General features: G+C 44.3%; 1 protein-coding gene across 2 annotated transcripts; it reads left to right on the top strand.

The window, feature by feature from the left end:
- Positions 1 to 2951: 2951 nt before the first annotated feature.
- ZC3HAV1L (zinc finger CCCH-type containing, antiviral 1 like) lies at positions 2952 to 15869 on the top strand. 2 transcript variants are annotated; one of them, XM_044246679.1, is made up of 5 exons: positions 2952 to 3424; positions 4431 to 4566; positions 8179 to 8437; positions 10233 to 10407; positions 15676 to 15869. In XM_044246679.1, exons 1-4 carry the CDS (start codon positions 3054 to 3056, stop codon positions 10385 to 10387), a joined length of 921 nt encoding a protein of 306 aa, XP_044102614.1. In that variant the 5' UTR covers positions 2952 to 3053; the 3' UTR covers positions 10388 to 10407; positions 15676 to 15869. The 2 variants fall into 2 exon arrangements, with proteins under 2 accessions (XP_044102614.1, XP_044102613.1); XM_044246678.1 differs by lacking the exon at positions 15676 to 15869 and having other exon boundaries at positions 10233 to 10533.
- The last annotated feature ends 4188 nt before the right edge of the window (positions 15870 to 20057 follow it).

The raw sequence follows: 20057 nt of genomic DNA, 5'->3' as shown, positions 1-20057 counted from the left end.
TGAGCAGAGAGCCCGATGCGGGGCTCGATCCCAGGACCCTGAGATCATGACCTGAGCCGAAGGCAGAGGCTTTAACCCACTGAGCCCCCGAGATGCCCCCAGATAACTTATTTTTAAAAGCTGGACTTTTCTATTCTTTTTTGCTCTTAGCCTACAGAAATCTGCCTTTTCTTATTATACCTCCAAAATAAACTTGCCTAATTTATCAACACCCTTGTAGGGCAACTTCCCATATAGCATTTTATAATGCTGACCGTCTTCACTTTGAAAGTTTCTCCTCTGTCCATGAATGACTCTGATTTTTCTCTACCCTCTCTTTATAGGTTTATGTCTTAGGCTGGCTTCCCTTAGAAGCAAACAGAAAAGGATCGAATGCAAGCAGTTTATTTGGGAGGTGGTTCCAGGAAACACAGGTGGAGAAGTGGGGAGTGAGACAGGGAAAGGAAGGCAACAGAGGGCTTGTTAATGAGAGGGTTATAGCTGTAGGCAACTGGGGCTCAATGCCACTGAAGGACCTCTGGGAGACTATGGAACAACCTTGAAGTTGTTCCGCCTGAGAAATAATGCCCTGGGATATTGAGCCTCTATCTGGGAGGAGAAACTCTTCCTTTATTCTTTTAGGTTCAGTTTCTGGAGTGCAAATTTAACAAACAACAGATTAGTAGGAGAAAAAAAAAACCCTCTAAGTTCATCACACGCATCTGGAAATGAAGTGTCTCCCTAAATGGTTAAAGAAAGGGGGTTACATATTTATATTAATAGGGGAGAGGAAGGGGGAGAAAAGGCTTCTCTGGGAAAAGCAAATAGGTTTCTGGAGGAACGAACAAGATACGGAAGTTTGTGATAATGTTTATTTATGCAAGTGCCAGTGATCTCCATTTTATTTTTTTCTTCGTGACCATAAAACTGTCCCAGAGAGAAGATCTATGGCAGCCTCACTTCCAGAACTTTCTGCTTTTCACTGAAATAAGGGAAGTTCTAAGAGAGCTTCTTCCTGCTTCTGCTGAATCTCAAATGTCTTTAGTTTAATCTTCATACCAACTCTGGGGGTCTGAGTGGGCTGCCACACCACTAATTCCTGAACATCACTAGTCAAGGACTCTTCTGGAATGTAAATACCTTGGTAATTCCCAGCCTCCCTCAATTGCTGGCAAGCTTGCTCCTTCAGTGGGGAGACAGAACTTAGAGCAGAAAATCCAGGTGCAAATGCTGAGTGTCACAAGACTTAGGTACAACATTACGAGCTACCTCTGGTTTTCTGGTTTTTCTCTTCCTCCCCTTTTCCAAGGTTCTGTTGTCTCACATTTGCTTTACGCACTCTCCATTTTGCTGGGTGTGCTTAGGAACTCTCACAGCTTCAATTACCTAATAATTTGATGTCTATTCCCTTCATCTTTTGTCGGCTCTACATCTATATACATAACTGCCTACCGGGGATCTTACCTTGAATTGTCCAGTGCAGTCCGGACACCATAAAAACAGGTTATAGTCCCTCAAATCCTCTTCTGTTATCTTGTCTTGTTTTCTAGAAATCCTTTCTTCTCATAGCTCATAGCTCATTCTTCTCATAGTCATCGATCTTTTAAAAACACCTCTGCTAAGTATGGCCAGGCACTGTTTTGTAAATCTGGGGACAGAGCAATCAATGAACAAGACAAACCAGGTTTCTGCTTTTACTGCTTGAATTCTACAATATAGAAATAAAGAAAAAGAGAAACTGTCAGTGCTAAGTTCCATGTAGAGACTAGGGAAGTACTCTCAATGGGAGGTCCAGAAAAGTCCTGCCGAAGAGAAGACATTTATGCTCAGAGATGAAAGACAGAAGGGAGACATCTAGAGCAGGGGGAAACATTCTGGGCAGAGGGATCCTTCCACTGCCATCTGAAATTCCTTCAATGGTTTCCCAACGTCTTCAGCACATAAGCTCAAATTTCTAAGCCTGGCAGAGAAGATCTTCCAGCACCCGGCCAGTCAGTCGCCTTCCTCTTTAGCTTCTTTACATAACATCAACTCACGTCATCCTTACAACCACCCTGTAAGACAGCGGGTTGAGTCCGCCATCGGATCTTACCCGACTTCATACTCTGTCGCGGCATTAGCAGGGCCTGGAAAGCTGTCCACGAAACGAGCAAGGTGTTGGGCAGAAAGGATGGCTGCTGAGCAGACAGGTCTAGACTGGTGCGGTCCAACAGAAATAAAGTGAGCCCCCTAGGTAGTTTAACATTTTCTCACACTACATCAGCTAAGTAAAAGAAACGGATTAAATTGTAAGGACATTTTACTTAAATAACATCAATTGAGCATATTTTTTTGTTTAAAGATTGTATTTATTTGACGGAGAGAGAAAGAGCAGGAGCAGGGGGAGAGGGAGAAACGGGGGTGGACGGAGGTCCCCACCCAGCAGGGAGCCTGATGTGGGGCGAGATCCCAGGATCCCCAGATCACGACCCCAGCAGAAGGCAGACGCTGAACCGACTGAGCCCCCCAGGCGCCCCAGTGGCGCATGACTAACCAAGTCACTCATGAGAGCGTTTGCATCCTAAATCTTCCAAATCCAGGCTGTGTAGCTCACACTTCCAGCGAATCTCAGGTCCAGCTGGTCAACCTTCCAAAGCCTCGACGCCACCTGCGGCTCAAGGCTGACCGAATCCTTCCCCCTCAACTCCCTCGGGCGCCCCCGCCCGCCCCTTCCACCTCGTCACCTGTTTCATCTCCGCAGAACTTACGAGCACCCCGATTCTCTCCTTTGCTGGCGTGTCACGACTCCCCCACTCTCCACGTCTCTCCCGGCCAGGACACCCCGCCCTTGACCCGGGGCCGGCACAGAGCAGGCGCTCGGCCAGTACAGTCCCCCCCACCGCCACGGCCGCGCCCGGGGTGTCCCCCGGGCCCCCCTCCGCCGCCCGCCCCCGGGCGCCCCTCTGCAGCCGCCGCCGTCCCCGCGGCGCGCCCTCCCCCTCTCGGCCCCGCCGGGCCGGGGAGCTCGGGGCCGGAGTCGTGGACGTGACTGGGAGGAGTCTGCCCGCCTCAGGTTTCCGCGCTCGGCCGCGGCCATGGCGGAGCCCACCGTGTGCTCCTTCCTCACCAAGGTGCTGTGCGCCAACGGCGGCCGCATGTTCCTGCAGGACCTGCGCGGCAACGTGGAGCTGTCGGAGGCCCGGCTCCGGGACGTGCTGCGCCAGGCCGGGCCCGACCGCTTCCTGCTGCAGGAGGTGGAGATGAGGGAGGGCCTCTGGGACGCCGAGGCCGAGGTGGCGGCCGGCGCGGGCGGCGGCGGCGGCGGCGGCCCCTGCGCCTGGCGGGTGGTGGCCGTGTCCTCGGCGCGCCTGTGCGCCCGCTACCAGCGCGGCGAGTGCCAGGCCTGCGACCAGCTGCACCTCTGCCGCCGCCACATGCTGGGCAAGTGCCCGAACCGCGACTGCTGGTGAGGCGGGCGGCGGGGCGCGCGGCGGGGGCGGCGGCGCGGGGCGGTCACCGCGCGAGGGGCCGCGGGCCTGACGCGCCCGGCGGGAAGCGGGTTCCCCGAGAAGTGAGAACAGGGCTGGTTGGGTCGGGGCTGCACGCTCCCCCGCAGCCACCCCGCCGCCCCCACGGAAGGCGGCAGGGAAGCCTCGCGAAGGGGCCGCGAGGGTCCTCCAGGCGAGGCCTCCCCGGAGCTTCCAGCTCCCCTAGCGAGCGAGGCCCAGAGCGAGGCCCAGAGCCGTCGCCGTCCGGATTTCTCCCCCGCGGCTCGCCCTCGGATTTCAGCCCCTGCCCGCAGCGTCCTCCGCACCTCGGCTGGGAAATCAGGACTGCGGCTTTGGAGTTCATTTACTCCAGGGGTCCCACTGGGGGCTTCCTGCGGACCCATGAGGTCCGTGGGCCCTTTATGGAGGGTGCCCTTTCTTTCCACGCGTAACCTCAAAGTTTTACCGCAGCGAGTCTGTGCGCTCCAGGTTTAGAAAGCCCGATCTAGAACCATCCCCCAGGAACCTGAGGGCTGGGTGGTTTGGGCGAGGTGTTGTAAGGCCGCCTCCTGTCTCTCTAGGCTTCCTTGGTTTTACTCAAGCTCCCCAAAGCCGGGGTGTGGGCCCGCTTTCCTCCTAACGTCGGTGGACTGTGGGGTGGGCAGTTGTTTGGGGTGGAGAAGGCAAGTGCACCCCCCTTCAGAACAACAGATGGCATCCTCTGCCCCGCAAGGTCGGTGCCTGGGGGAGGGGGTACCTTTGGCTTTAAAGTATCCGGACTTAAAATGAAAATGACCTTGGGAGAAGAGATGCTTCAACTGAGCTGTCTTAGTATCCATGTTTACTTATTAGGATATAGTATCTGTGGGGTCATGGAAACTTGTTTAACTTCCATGTGAATTGAAAGCAACCAGAGGCAAGGAATTTGGGGGACCAGCCCCTTCTTCATCTGGGCCCCTGAGCCAGAGCTCTGTGTTCTCCTAGGTCTACCTGCACCCTTTCCCATGACATCCACACACCTGTCAACATCCAAGTACTGAAAAACCATGGGCTTTTTGGCCTCAATGAGGCCCAGCTTCGGATCCTGCTTTTACAGAATGACCCGTGCCTTTTACCAGAGGTGAGTTACCAAGAGTTTGCCCTCATGTTGTCTGCCCAATGGAAGAACTCACCGGAGAACATAAGAGGTCTGCTTACAGAGGGCAGCAGGTGTTTAGGTGGAGGTAATGGTGCAGGGTCGACCTCTGTGGGGTCATTTTACCAGTGATTTTACCAGGGTTTGATACGCAGGGAGTAATGGACACATGTGATAAAGAAATGATGGTAATAGCTGTTGGTTTTTTTATTGTTTACTTAATGCTAAGCCATCCATATACCTCAGCTCGTTAATAATGTGTCCCCATTTTACAGGTGAGGAAACTGAGATTCAGATACATTAAATTGCCCTAGGTCACATAGTACATGGCAGATTTGAATTTAGGTCTGTCTGTGAAACTGATGTTTTGCAAATTGCCTCTGTATGCTTTTGCCTATGTTGAGGCATTTGTCTTTTTCTATTTATAAGATGTCTTTAATGATACCAGTCCCTTTTGTGGTCACATTTGTTGTAAGTATGTCCCCCCATTTACTTTTTGGGGGCTTTAGATATTAATTTTAATTGTTTTGAAATGATTTAGCTCCACATGCTTCACAAGTGCCTATTAGAATTGCTATCCTGATGAAATTAGCATGTTTGTATCTGTTTAGCTGTACATGAAGAATTTTCTTTAAAGATTTATTTATTTATTTTAGAGCAGGGGGTGGGGTGGACGGAGAGGGAGAGAGCATCTCAAGCAGACTCTGCACTGAGCCCGAAGTCCAACATGCAGCTCGTTCTCACAACCCTGAGATCAGGACTTGAGCCAAAACCAAGAGTTGGATGCACAACCGACTGAGCCACCCAGGTGTCCCTACATGAAGAATTTTTAAAAGCAAAATAGGAGGAATCCCAGAAGAAAATATTACAGGAGCCCACCAGCTGAACGAATCTTCTGCTCTAGCACAGTGATGCTGTCTCAGACACTCAAGTTGCCAGGAGAGCAGTGGGAAGAAGGGAGGCTGTTGGGAAAATTGAGGGTAGTTTGTGACTTGGCCCCTGTTAATGCTAAGGTATTTCAGGCCCTGGAAGGGAAGGGAGTCACAAGGCTGGAGGAATGAGCTGGAGCCTTAGGGTCAGAGGGCAGCAGGACAGCAGAATCCATATACAGAAGGCAGCACCAGAGTCAGCCTTAAGAGCTAAGAGCTTTGTTCTTGACACCCATGTCTTCTCTCATTCTTCGGACTTTGAAGCCAGGCTTGGTCAGTCACGGTTATCATAAACCGATAATTCCAACCATACTGCCAAAAGGACTCCAAGCAGCATCCGGAGCAAGTTATTGGCAGGAAGGGAGAGGAGAAAGGCTGCAGCAGGGTCCGGTCCTTCATCACTCAGAGAGAAGGGGCAGTGACACTTCTAGTAGTTACAACCTTTTAGTTTTTAAGATATTGTTTAACTTGCAGAAGTTTAACATCATTACGTTGTTTAACTTACTGAACGCTTTTCTTTATGGCTTCTCCCTCCTGTCCGGGTTCAGCCTCATCTTGTCATGTCAGACCACCGCCGTGTTCTGTGAGCAGCCAGTGGGTTGGCTGTACTTATGGCAGGAGCCCACTCCTGGTCCCATCACCCAGGACTGGAGAGGTGTATGTCATGTGGCACACAGCATGGCCGCTTAGGTAGCAGAGACCATGGACAAGCACAGTGAATGAGGCAGGAATGGTGCCTCACATCTCCGGTATGAAAATGCCCCATGACCCCTTCCCATCACCCTCCAAAAGACACAGTATATAATACAGATATACCACTTAGTAAAAAGACAGTAGGGACAGACACTGTGATCTTGTGACTTATAATAAGAAAAATAGCATATTTGGTCTTCATTCCCATTCCTGGCAAAGAATTCCCCAAGCCCTTGGAGTTTCCTAAACGATGAGGGCTATAATAGTGTCTTGTTGTTAAGTCAATAGTGAGTTTTTGGAAAGCCCCTAGGTAACTTAAGGATGGGAGCTGGTTGTCAGGAGAACCCATTTTGTGATTAGACAGTTGTAACTTTTATCCCTCTGCCCCCCACTCTCCCATCTCCTGGGAGTGCAGAGGGGCTGGGGATTGAGCTCATTCACCAGTGGCCAGTGTGATTTAAGCTATCATGGCTATTTTATGAAGCTTCCATAAAAACCCAAAAGGATAGACTTTCAGAGAGCTTCTAGGTTGGTGAGCACTTGGGGGTGCTGGGAGAGTGGGATCCCAGGAGAGGTCATGGAAGCTCCACACCTCCCCCCCCCACCTTCCTCTGTACATCTCCCCCATCTGCGTGTTCCTGAGTTATATCCTTTTATAATAAACTGGTCATCTAGTAAGTAAACTGTTTCTCTGAGTTCTGTGAACTGTTCTAGCACATTAATCTAACAGAGGAGGAGGTGGTGAGAACCTTTGTAGCAGTTCAGCCGGTGGCGGATGGCAGCCTTGACCCGCGCGCATCTCAAATGGGGGCAGCCTGGTAGGCCTGAGCCCTTAGCCTATGGGATCTGACTTTATCTCCAGGTAGACAATATTAAGATTGAATTAAAATTTATGGGACACCTGGTCATTGTCCACTGAGAATTACTTGGGGGTGTTGAAAGAAACACACATTGGAAATATGTACAATGTAATACAGATACATTTGAAAACTTCAATGAAATGGACACATTTCTAGAAAAAATATAGCCCGTCAAGACTGATTGAAGGTAGGCCTGGGTGGCTTATTGGTTAAGCGTCTGTCTTTGGCTCAGGTCATGATCTGGGGATTGAGCCTTGCATTAGGCTCCTTGCTCAGCGGGAAGCCTGCTTCTCCCTCTCCCTCTGCCTGCTGCTCCCCCTCTCCTGCTTGTGCTCGTTCTTTGTCAAATAAAATTCTTTTTTAAATCTTTAAAAAATCCCAAACTGATTCAAGAAAAAGTAGAAAGCCAGAATAGTCTTTATTTTTGAACAACAGAAGCATTAAGATGAAAATTTTAGGGCGCCTGGGTGGCTCAGTGGGTTAAGCCGCTGCCTTCGGGTCAGGTCATGATCTCAGGGAACTGGGATCTAGTCCCGCATCGGGCTCTCTGCTCAGCAGGGAGCCTGCTTCCTCCTCTCTCTCTCTCTGCCTGCCTCTCTGCCTACTTGTGATCTCTTTCTGTCAAATAAATAAATAAAAAAAATCTTTAAAAAAAAAAAAGATGAAAATTTTAAAACACCCCGAAACTAGAGTATTAGTTAAATGTCTTCTACAAGAAAACATTAGGCTCATATAGTTTTATTGTTGAACTCTATGAAATCTTTAAGGAAAGGATTATTTTGATTTGGGGACTAGGTCTAGGGTTCTCCTCTTTTTGATCTCCTATGTATTCTGAAATCAGTATCATACTGTTTAAGTAGTTTTAATATATGTAGTTTAAGTATTATAATATATGATGGTACAAGATTATGTGCCCATTATACTTCTTTTTCAAAATTATTTCTTGGGGTGCCTGGTTGGCTAAGTGGGTGGAACATGCAACTCAGTCTCAGGGTTGTGAGTTTGAGTCCCACGCTGGTTGTAAAGATGACTTAAAAATTTTTTTTCTTCAATCAATTGCCTTAAGAAATGTAGTGAAAACAAATGTGTTAAGAGTTGCTTCATTTCTGGACCAGGTCTGTTTACTGTACAACAAAGGTGAAGCCCTTTATGGCTACTGCAACCTCAAGGATAAATGCAACAAGTTTCACGTGTGCAAATCCTTTGTCAGAGGGGAGTGCAGACTTCAGAAATGCAAACGGTCCCATCAGCTCATTCATGCCACAGCCCTGCAGCTGCTGCAGGACCAAGGACTGAATATTCCAAGCGTCGTGAATTTTCAGATCATCTCTACCTACAAGCACATGAAGCTGCACAAGATGCTTGAAAGTCAAGGTGAGACCATCAGAGGGAGACAGAGCACTAGCTCATGTTTTGACCTGGAAAGTCAGTCTAGGGGGTGGCAGCTCATGCTCTGTCCTTGGGGAAGCAGAACCAACATTTTATGATAGAAAACTGTGGTTCTAACCAAAGGAGGGAAGGGATAGAGTTTGTTTTCAGTGCTGATAGCCAATAGCACCTGCCCAAGGGTTTGAACAGTGTTGCTCCTTGCTAAGCTGGGGGCCAGGAAGTAGATGCAATCGTCCTCACGGCTTTGTTAGGACGAAAGAGGAGGGAGGTGGGCCAGTGGACAAGAAAGGGAAGGAAGACATAGGAATAGCTTTCTTTTATTAAATTTGAATTAAAGGGTTTTCTTCTTCTTTCTTTGATTTTCTTGAGATAATTAACATATAACATTATGTAAGTTTCAGATGTACAGCATGGTTCGATAGTTGTATACATGGCAAAGTGATGGCAGTAAGTTGAGCTAACATCTGTCATCGTCCATAGTTATACAGTTTTTCTTGTAATGAGAACTTTTAAGAAAGTTATTTTCTTTGGGGGCACCTGGGTGGTGCAGTTGGCTGAGCGTGTGGTTCTGACTAGGTGGTGATCTCAGGGTCATGGGGTCCAGCTCTGTGCTCAGGCTCCGCACACAATGCAGAGTCTGCTTGGGATTCTTTCTCCCTCTGTCCCTGCCGCTCATGCTCACTCCCTTGCTGAAATAAATAAATAAATCTTTTTTTTTAAAAAAAAAAGTATTTTCTTTTTCAGTTGTTAAGAAATTTTAACCATATGACAGAAAAATTTGGAAAATAGAGAGTAGAGATATAAATTGCCGATGATTCCACTCTCTCTATCCATAATCATTAGTACCATTTAACGTCAGGCCCTTCCCTCCTGTTACTCTACAAATATTGGTCCATTTGTGGTTGCAGTATGCATTTGAATCTAAATTTTCACTTTATATCACATCATAAACATCTTCCCATATTGCTACATAGTCTCTCATTTTTTAAGGTCTGCTGACTGTGGTCTGGTGTACTTTTAATTACAATGCATTCAGGTTGCTTAACTTATTAGATTTGCTTATAGCTCAAAATCCGTTTCAGTGGCAGGTAGGCTTAGGGGAATTGTTGATGGGAAAACCAAATCAGGAAAGCCAATATCTCTAAGCTTTTGATATGTTTTATTTTACCTTTTTTTTTTTTTTTAAAGATTTTATTTATTTATTTGACAGATTGAGAGAGAGAGGGAGCAAAAGCAGGGGGAGCTGCAGGCAGAGAAAGAAGGAGAAGCAGACTCCCCGCTGAACAGGGAGCCTGATGCGGGGCTCCATCCTAGGACCCTGGGATCATGACCTGAGCCGAAGGCAGATTCTTAACCGACTGAGCCACCCAGGCGCCCCTTAATATGGAGTTTTCTACCATTTGGGATGGTAGTGGCTGACTTCCTGCATAGGTGGTCTGGAGGGAGTACAGGCGGCTGTCTAGAGGACCCCAAATGGTGGGAGGAATTGTCTATACTGGCACAGGGCCTGTCATTACCTTCCTCTGGTCTTCTTTAGTGAGTCTCTCATAACTGAAGTCTCTTTTAGCTGAAGTCACTGAAATAGTGACTTTCTGCTCTGTGTGTGTGTGTGTGTGTGTGTGTGAAATAAATCCAGAGGACACAAAACTCTCTAAATTCACAGCGTTGGGACTTTTGTCTGAGATCTGATTAGCAGGGCTGATGCTGCTGACATAAAATGAAATTGCGAGCTCTAAAAGGGGTGTCTCAGGAAAGCTCATCTCTCTCCTCTTCTTTTTAGGTAATGCCGCTTCTCCTGCTGAGTATTCCCAGGGCCTCGAGAAGCCAGGCGGACATACGGCTGTCGCTGCCGAGGCCGGTCCTGTGGCTCCCGTCCCTGCTCCGTCAGCCAAGAAGCCACACACAAGGAAACCGGAAAGGATGTCCGTGAAATAAGACGCTTGTCCAGTCAGAAGGTCTGAAAACAAAGCTTCTGTTGAGCTTTATTTCTAAGTTCCTTCGTGTAATCACTTATCAGTAATGGTCATAGTAATACCTACCTCACACGTTGCTATAAAGATTAAAGATGACGGAGAAGGGGAGAGCGTCAGGTTGCGTGGATGACATTGGGGATGGGTGGTTGGGATGTGGTGGGACGTGGAGCAGGCAGAGAGGGGAGAACGTGAGTACGGTTGGGGTCAGTCCAGGGCTAACCCTGAAGACGGCAGATTCTGCCTGTAGTCCCTGTCAGGCCCCCTAGGCCGGCGGGAGCTCCAAGAGGAGCGGGTTTTGGCTGCCTTGTTCGATGACCCGGCCAGTGTTTTTCTGCACCCACATACACGGTTTACATAGTGGTTGTCAGAGACCATGTATGGACACTTAGTCCTCTTGTTCTTAACATTTCATAAGCCTCTTTCCCTATTCACATTTTATCGTATATAATCATTTTTATGCACAGATACACTAACATACAGTCATTTACTTAACGACTTCCTTTATTCTGGATGTTTCTGTTCTTTCTAACAAATTTTGAATGGAACTCTTTTCCTCAAATCCTCGCAATATTGAATTTTTAAATGTATTCTTTTGCTTAGCTTGTTGGTGCTAAATGATACTGCCTTTTGATTTGCATTTCTTTAAGTATATGCAAGGGAATATTTTTCCAGGATGTGTGCTTTCTGTATGTGTGTGTGTGTGTGTGCATTTTGTGCCTGCCCTCCTGGGGCTGATGTGGGATGGCATTTAATTAGGTTCCTTAATTTTCATGAAAGGATATCAGTCGTACCGTGCTCACATGATACCCAGCTCTCCTGAGTACATCCCTCAGCCGTACCACAAAGTGTGTAACTGTCGAGTGCTCACCAAAGATTTCTACCTCACTGTGTCTACTCTGCATTTCTTATTAAAATTTTCGCCAACACCCCCATTGTGATAGGGTCGTTCATCCATTTCTCAAAGCTGTATCCATTCTTTCTGCAGATCTGGAGGGACTATCAGAAACCTGTAGACCTTGTCTATTTCATGTTGACTTTCCTTCCTTCTCTCTGTCCCCGCCACCTGGCTCTCTTCATCCAGCTACACTTGGATGTTTGGTTCTTTGTTTTCAACCAAGGGTACCGCAGAGAAGCTGCATTATGACATCTTTTTCTGTGTTTGCTTTTGTGATATTCCCAAATGTTGATGTGTAAAGTGTTTTTTTTTTTTTTAAATTTTGACTTTCCTGCAATAACACAATATCTGAGAAATAGGGACGAGGGAGTGAGTTTTGCATAAAGCTGAATTAATTTAGCATAGAACCATATTTTATCACGAAATGCTATCTTCCCTGCTGGGGGGAGGTGGGCCAAAATATCCTTTGCAAAGTGAGAAAGTGCTGTGTTTTCTCCTACGGGCAGTAAGATCATGCTGCTTCTGTGAACCTTTTCACCTTTGCCATCCACACCAGTATTTCTGAAAGCCCTTAGGTTCTGCATACTTTGTTTCCTTTTTCCTAGTTCTGATTTCTCCTGGTGCTAATTTTTTTTTTTAATTATTTTTACGGGGCGCCTGGGTGGCTCAGTGGGTTAAAGCCTCTGCCTTCGGCTCAGGTCATGATCCCAGGGTCCTGGGATCGAGTCCCGCATCGGGGTCTCTGCTCAGCAGAGAGCCTGCTTCCTCCTCTCTCTCTGCCTGCCTTTCTGCCTACTTGTGATCTGTCACATAAATAAATAAAATCTTTTAAAAAAATTATTTTTATATTTTATTGTTATTCACATTTTATTCTTTTACCATGTGTATTTTTGCTGTAAGCCATGTTTAGTTCTTTTTTTTTTTTCCATGTTTAGTTCTTAATGGGAACAGATAAGGTACACATGTATATCCTGGACATTAGGAGACTTGGTGGACTTTTACAGCTTGTGTTCTTATTATGTATCTTATTACTATGCTTTTGTATGCATGAAAACGACCCTCTGTAATCTTTGTTGCAATGTTTTCTTCAGTTCTCTAATAGTCCATTTAAAGCTTAGTTCTGTTAGTATCCATTCTGTAAAGATATTTCATATAACCCTACTTGATCCTCTTTCATCACATGATTCAGCTGTTAGAATGGTTTCACATTGGAATTGGGGGAGGTGGTTTTCTTTGGTCATTTATCAAGGCTTCGCAGGTGAAGCTGCACATCTGTGGGCTCCGCAGATCCAACATACCCTAAGGGAAATTTCCTACAGTCTTGTTCCTCCTTTGGTTGTTTTATTTCGGAGTTGTCACCACCTAGGACTTAACCCAAAACTCTGCCAAGTGCCCTGTCCTCTTCTTTCTCCTGGTTCCTGGGGTCAAACCCATTACCCAGGGTTGGAGATTAGTTTCCCTTCAAAAAATCTCAAATTTGTATCCTCCTCTGCCTCTTTCTCTCCTTCCGGGACACACCGCCTTCTTTCTAACCCTCTTCGCCTCTTGCATCTGTTGCACAGATGGACAATCGATTCACTGGTTTTCCAGTCGTGTCTCGTGAGAGTATTTTTATAGGACGTGCTAGGTGGCCCCCTGCTCTCCTTCCGGAATGGCAGTCCCGTTTTAAATTTTTCGTAAAATGGGCTTTTTATGGATTTCATTGATCTCTTGCCACCCTTCTACCTCCCTGCCTTCCATCCTGTGCCTGCCTGGTGCATCTTTCGAAATGCAGACCTAATCACATTGCTTTGTTCTGCCATAACCTTCATGGGTCCCATAAGGCAAGTAGGAGGCATAAACTCAGACGCCTTCTTGGATGAGAAGGAGGAGCTGAAGAGGATGATGTGAGCCGGATGTAGAAGAAATGGGGGAAAAGAGCAAGTGTCATAACAATTTGTCCCATCTGAGTGGGGCCCCTGCCTCTTGTGCCCATGTGGGGGTGTGAGCCCATTTTTGTCATGTTTCTTAGTTAGTCGAAGGAAGCCCGATCCAGATTTTATGATACATTTTCAGATTTTTAAATACTGGCTTTTGACTGACTTTTAAAAATGCAGACTGATATTGTGTGTGCTGACCTATTTGCAGTTTTTGGAATGTGCCATTTTATTGTATGACTCTCTGTGCTTGTAAACGATGTTCCCATTAAGTGCCACTCCTTCCCTCTTCCTGCCTCAAAACCTGGCAAAATCAGATTCTTTGAAAATGCTAGGTTAGTCTTTTCTGCCCCCAGGAAGGGTGGTTCTCTTAGTGTTCTCAGCGATCTAGCCCAACACTCACTCTGCCATGCTTTCTGCTTCTGTTCCCTAGCCTTGAGCAAAAACAAAACCATTATTTCTTCTTTTTGGACAAGTCTCCAAAAAGAATTTTTTTGGCATATAACGAATCAAACTTTGTGAATCCATGGAATCAGTATCATATTGGTCTTCATGGTTCTTTCTTCTCCCCACATTGATACTTTCCATTTTCAAAAAGTCTTTTTCCCCTAAGGAATGTGTTATTTCAAGTAAACATCTTTTTGGTACTTCAGTTTGAATCATCTAGGTCTAAAATTAACTGTTTAAGACTTATGCTCTTGATACTAATCTTTCCATCAAGGAATTAAGTCTCTTCATTGCTGATGGGTTCCTTGATTTCTTTCATTATAATTTGTTCTTATTTTTGTCTAGCCTTCTATATCCATCATTATATTGATTTTTTTTCTTGACTACATACATCTGTATTGCTACTCTGTATGGGAATCTCTGTCTTTAGAATTCTATTGATTTTTAAAATATTTGTCTTTTGTTGAATTATCTTTGTCCTAACAGTGTTAGACGGCCTTTATGTTTCTTCTAAATATAAAATCATAGCTGCAAAAAGATTTGGCTTTTCTTATGGATTTCTATTTTGTCTTGTGTTAAATAAAATTGTGGTGAAAATATATTTTTTGATACTTCTTCATTAAATATCAAGTTAATTGTTCATTTTAAACAAATGTTCTCTACTTAATAAGGGAAATTACGTTTATTGTTTGTTAGAAGCTTTTAGTAACGATGGTATCTTTTGCATAATCATGTAATTTTTATCACTTAAATCACCTAATGTGATTATATTACTGGTTTTACTATATTAAAACATTTTAAATTCTGAGTAACTCTACTTGACTATGGCATATACTCTTTCAATATATTGCTTTTCCCTTTTTTGGTAATTTTTATTACAATTATATGCATCAATACATTCATAAATAAAATTCATTTATATTTTATATGTGTATGTGGTAATTTCCTTTTTATTTGTATTGCTATATGCTTAAAGTATACATTTTATTCTAAATCCTGTTCTGAGTTTTACAAATTGATTATAGTGTCATTATTATCTTACATTTTTTCCCCCAGATTTATGGAGGTATTATTTGACATATAACATTGTATAAGTTTAAGGTCGATAAGGTGATGATTTGATACATGTATATCATGTGAAATGATTCCCACAGTAAGTTTAGTTAACATGTCTATCACCTTATATTCATTTTTATTTTTATTTTTTTTAAAGATTTATTTATTTATTTATTTGACACAGAGAAAGAGAGATCACAAGCAGGCAGAGAGGCAGGCAGAGAGAGAGAGGAGAAAGCAGACTCCCCACCGAGTAGAGAGCCCGATGCGGGGCTCGATCCCAGGACCCTGAGACCATGACCTGAGCCGAAGGCAGAGGCCCAACCCTCTGAGCCACCCAGGCGCCCCCATTTTTATTTTTAAAGTAATGTTTAGTTGGAACACCTGGGTGGCTCAGTCAGTTAAGCATCTGCCTTCAGCACAGGTCATGATCCCAGGGTCCTGGGATCAAGCCCCACATTGGGGGGGGGGGTCCTTTCTCAGCGGGGAGCCTGCTTCTCCCTTCCCTTCTGCCCTTCCCCTGCTTGTGCACTCTTTCTCTCTCAAACAAATAAAATCTTAAAAAAAATATATTACTATATCCTTGAATTTCTCTATTCTTATTTAGGAATATTTTTTCCAAAAGATAGATAGATAGATTTTTTTTTTTTGAAAATAAAATAACACATCGTTGTGGAAATTTGGGAAAATACAGGAATGTATTCAGAAAGTAGTAGTAATTCCCTATAATACCATTGTGTAGTATCGTTCTGAGTTCTTTAGAAACACTACCTTGTTTCATCATCAGAACAGAGGTGAGAGAAATCAGTACTGCCTTGACCTACGCAAGAGGGGCCTAGCTTGGGCCTCTGCTTTAAAAGGTTTTCTCTGCTCGTGATTTACACCAGTCAGAACTCAGGTAAATGCTTCTCCGCCTCTCTTATCCTATATCCTCAGGGCGTAAAACGTGATTGCTTCTGAACCCTGTGCAGGTCTGTGGTTTGAGATATTGTCATCGCTGGAAACAGATACAGTTTTGGACTTCGTGGAGGGTTTCTGTGGTGGAAACAAGTGGGTAAGCAAAACCAAATTAACTTGTCAAGGCCTATCTTTTGGAGAGTGTGGACATAATAGATTCTTACAAAATGAAATATCTTTCCCAGTGGTTTCCAGAGTGCATTTTCCCTCCTCTTTGTCTCCTAATCAGTAGCTCTGGGGGTACCCACAAATTGTATAGTATTTGCTGCAAGTACACACAGGAGTGGGGGAATGTTTTTGCACCATTAAACAATTGATATTATTCTTTAATATTTACACAGAAACAGTTTTCCATGTACCATGTGAGAGACAGGATTCAATTTCTTCCATTAGCAAGAATGTGCACATCGAATGTGGTATGGGACATACGGTTTTATGTCCTTTACAAAAATAGTCTTAAAAAACAACAACAACAACAAAAAAAATAGTCTTGATTTAGTTACATTTTCAAAAAAATCAATTGAGGAGTTAGACTTCAGCTGAGGATGTAGAAAATTGTAAGAAAAACCAGATAACCTATAAAACTGTAACTTTTCTCAAGCCCAAAAGAGACTGGTCATAAGTCCAGTTCACTGAAATCCAAGGAGTGACAAGGTTCTGTACAGAAAGGTGTGACACAGACATACTTTGACAGAACCTGGGGGAGAGATGGTCCCCTTACAAATGGATAAGATGATGTCGGGTGTATTTTTAATGAATTCTCAAAAGCCAGATATTGGTTAACATGTCAATTTGTGAAAGTTAATAGCAGAAGAAAACACCAAGGAAGTTATGCAAGAATAACTAAAACAAACAGACTGCGATGATTACTGGGTAATCTGGTCCCAGCACAGAATTTCATAGATGAGATGATCTCTGTCGTGTCTCAGTGCTTACGAACGCAGCAAAAGATGATATGAAGTTACAACATCCAGCCGGACCCGGGGCCCGAGGGCAGATGCTCTCATGCACTGCTGAAGGATTGGTCTCTTGGAAGACAGGTTGGCAGTATCGTGAAAGGTCTTAAAAATATACATGCTTTTTGATCAAATAATTCCAGTTTGAGAAATTTATCATATAATAATAAAAGATGTATAGAGGAATTTACTTACAAAATTGTGTCTGTTGGCTAGGTCCTGGCAAGAAACAGATGTTAAGAAACACTTAAACAGGATAAATGGAGGGGATTTAATGAAGGACTATCTCTGAAGAGATGGGCAGGGTTAAGGGAAGCCGATGAAGATTGGGGTTGTTGGGGCGCCTGGGTGGCTCAGTGGGTTAAGCTGCTGCCTTCGGCTCAGGTCATGATCGCAGGGTCCTGGGATCGAGCCCCGCATCAGGCTCTCTGCTCAGCCGGGAGCCTGCTTCCTTCTCTCTCTCTGCCTGCCTCTCTGCTTGCTTGTGATCTCTCTCTGTCAAATAAATAAATAAAATCTTTAAAAAAAAAAAAAAAAAAGATTGGGGTTGTAACCCAAGCTAGCAGTGATGGGGACACCACTCCATGATAGGCATGAAGGTATAAGGTGTGGGGATTACAGGAACCCAGGGAAAGTGACCACATGAGAGAACCTCCCACCAGATGCATTCAAGGTCTCATGTTGGAGGACACAGCCAATAAGTAGTCTTTTCAGGGTGGGGACTAGGGGAATACATACCCTTGCCTTCCTTTTTTTCCATTATCAGTTTTCTTGCTGGTGTTCCCCACAACCCCCCTTCCATATTGGCCAAAGGTACTGGAAGCCAGAGGGGGAAGGAGCCCACTGAGGCAGTCTTGCAAAGGTCAGCTTCTTGAAGCAAACAGCATGGTGGAGAAGGGTAGATGATGAACCACAGGATAATAGGAATTTGCTGAATGACTTATGATAGGGTTAGATCTTGGAATATAATGCCACCATTAAAAACGATGTTTTGAGAGTATTATTTATTAAGGTGAAAAGATGTTCATAATATATTGTTGAGTGCAACAAAATGTTATGTACAGTCTGATTCCAACTTTTTATCAGCATTATATGTAGGTTTGTGTATATACGCATTTATGCATTTAAAATGCCTGGAAGAGGGATGCCTGGGTGGCTCAGTCGGTTAAGACTGTGACTTCAGCTCAGGTCATGATCCTAGAGTCCTGGGATTGAGTCCCACATAGGGCTCCTTGCTCAGCCTGCTTCTCCTTCTGCCTGCCACTCACCCAGCTTGTGCTCTCTCTTACTCTCTCTGACAAATAAATAAATACTTTTAAAAAAATGCCTGGGAGAGCTTATAGTCTAATGTTAACAATGTCTGTTTTGGGCAAGTGAGATTACAGATAATTTTAATATTTACAACTTTGATTCTCTGTATATCCTACCTTTTCTACAATGTGTAATAAAAAATTAAAGTTCTTTTTAGAAAAATGAGACCTATGGCACGGTCCCACATTAATTCTGTGAGTTAAGTAGGTGCTATTCTTAACACTGACAAGGAAAATTCCTTAAAAATTCCATTAGAAATCAATTTCAGCTTTGAATATAATTACAGAATTCTTAAATAAAATTCCAATGAAGAATTGAACAATAATAATTATCATGGTATACTATTAGTGCCAATTATACTACTGAGTGACTTACCTATTTTTTTAACTTATTTTCATATAACACTATGAAGTAGGAATTCTACTAACATTTCCATTTTTAGGTGAGGAAACCAAAGCTCAGAAAAGTCACAACCAAAGTTAACAGGGTTATTAAGGGGTAAACCAGTATTTACAGTAAGGTCTGAAAAAAAAAATAAATAAAGTCAGGTCTGTCTTCATCTAAACCCAATGTTCCAAACTACACCATGGCTTTGTAGAACTTATCTCCAAAAATATAAGACTGGCAGATCACAGAACTCCGAATATATTCATCATGTCAACAGAATGAATAATGAACATCAGAAAATTACCTTGTAGGGGCGCCTGGGTGGCTCAATGGGTTAAAGCCTCTGCCTTCAGCTCAGGTCATGATCTTAGGGTCCTGGGATCGAGCCCTTCATCAGGCTCTTGGCTCAGCGGGGAGCCTGCTTCCCCCTCTCTCTCTGCCTGCTTGTGATCTCTGTCAAATAAATAAATAAAATCTAAAAAAAAGAAAAAAGAAAATTACTTTGTAAATATTGCAGTCATTGTATAGTACTTAAAAGACTCTTAGAAACTAGAAACAGGTAGATAACTTAATTCACTTGCTGTTCTATGTCTTTAAAAACAAGAAAAATCACATTAACTAGAAATTGGTCACTATTATAATTATTTAGCATGCTTTTAGAGATTATTATCATTGCTTCAAGATGACAAAAAATGGTTGGAAAGAAAAAGATCAAAACCTTACTATGGTCGTCTGATGGGAATTCCATCATTCATTCAGTAAATATTTACGGAGACCCTGCCTTGTGCCGGCAACTGTACCTGGTATGAACCAAGTAGTGGCAAAGGATCCTGACAGCTAACACTGATGGAGACCTTGTTACGTGTGAGGTTCTTTTCTAAGTGTTTTATGTATACCAACTCATTTAATCTTCGTACAACTTCATGAGGTAGTTACTGTTATTGTTCCACTTTTACAGATGCGGACACTGAGGCACCAAGCTAATAAGCTAATAATTAGCTAATAGCTAATAAGTAGTAGAGCGGTAACACAAATCCAGATAGTCCTGGCCCGAGAGCCTGAGCGATCAACCATTGTGTAAAAACTCCTCTCTAGGGGCGCCTGGGTGGCTCAGTGGGTTAAGCCGCTGCCTTCGGCTCAGGTCATGATCTCAGGGTCCTGGGATCGAGCCCCGCATCGGGCTCTCTGCTCAGCAGGGAGCCTGCTTCCCTTCCTCTCTCTCTCTGCCTGCCTCTCCATCTACTTGTGATTTCTCTCTGTCAAATAAATAAATAAAATCTTTAAAAAAACAAAAAAACAAAAAAACAAAAAAAACTCCTCTCTAAATCAGAATGGTGTCTGCCATCATGGAGATTCTGGTTTAGTGGCAAAATAGATGTGAAACTAAACACAGAATGAAATATGCAATTTCAAGGAGTAAGTGCCAAGGAGTAAGAGGCCAAGAGAAAAGACTTTCTAGGTGGGAGTGGAGCAGTCAGGGAGGGCTGGTAAGGGGAGGGTCCCCTGAGATCACAGATGGGTGAAGGATGAGGGGCTCAGGAAGAGAAGCAGGTGCAGTCACTGGAAGGAGGGTCCCGGGGCCTCGACTTACCTGCAGGAGTCTGAGAACCTTTGCGGGGCATGCTGAGCAGTGGATTTCATTTGAAGTGTGATGGGGAGCTTTCAAAGTTTTGCTTTTATATTTAGGAAGACTTTGTCTTCCCTAGA

Source organism: Neovison vison, chromosome 4, assembly GCF_020171115.1.
Source record: "Neovison vison isolate M4711 chromosome 4, ASM_NN_V1, whole genome shotgun sequence".
Lineage (NCBI taxonomy): Eukaryota > Metazoa > Chordata > Mammalia > Carnivora > Mustelidae > Neogale > Neogale vison.
The sequence above is the reverse complement of the archived record's forward strand: the minus strand, read 5'-3'. Positions and strand labels throughout refer to the sequence as shown.

Excerpts from the sequence above, each read along its gene's own strand:
- ZC3HAV1L (XM_044246679.1), top strand. The coding sequence starts at position 3,054 with ATGGCGGAGCCCACCGTGTGCTCCTTCCTCACCAAGGTGCTGTGCGCC. Across the intron at positions 3,425-4,430 it reads TGCCCGAACCGCGACTGCTG|GTCTACCTGCACCCTTTCCC; the intron begins GTGAGGCGGGCG and ends GTGTTCTCCTAG. Across the intron at positions 8,438-10,232 it reads CAAGATGCTTGAAAGTCAAG|GTAATGCCGCTTCTCCTGCT; the intron begins GTGAGACCATCA and ends TCTTCTTTTTAG.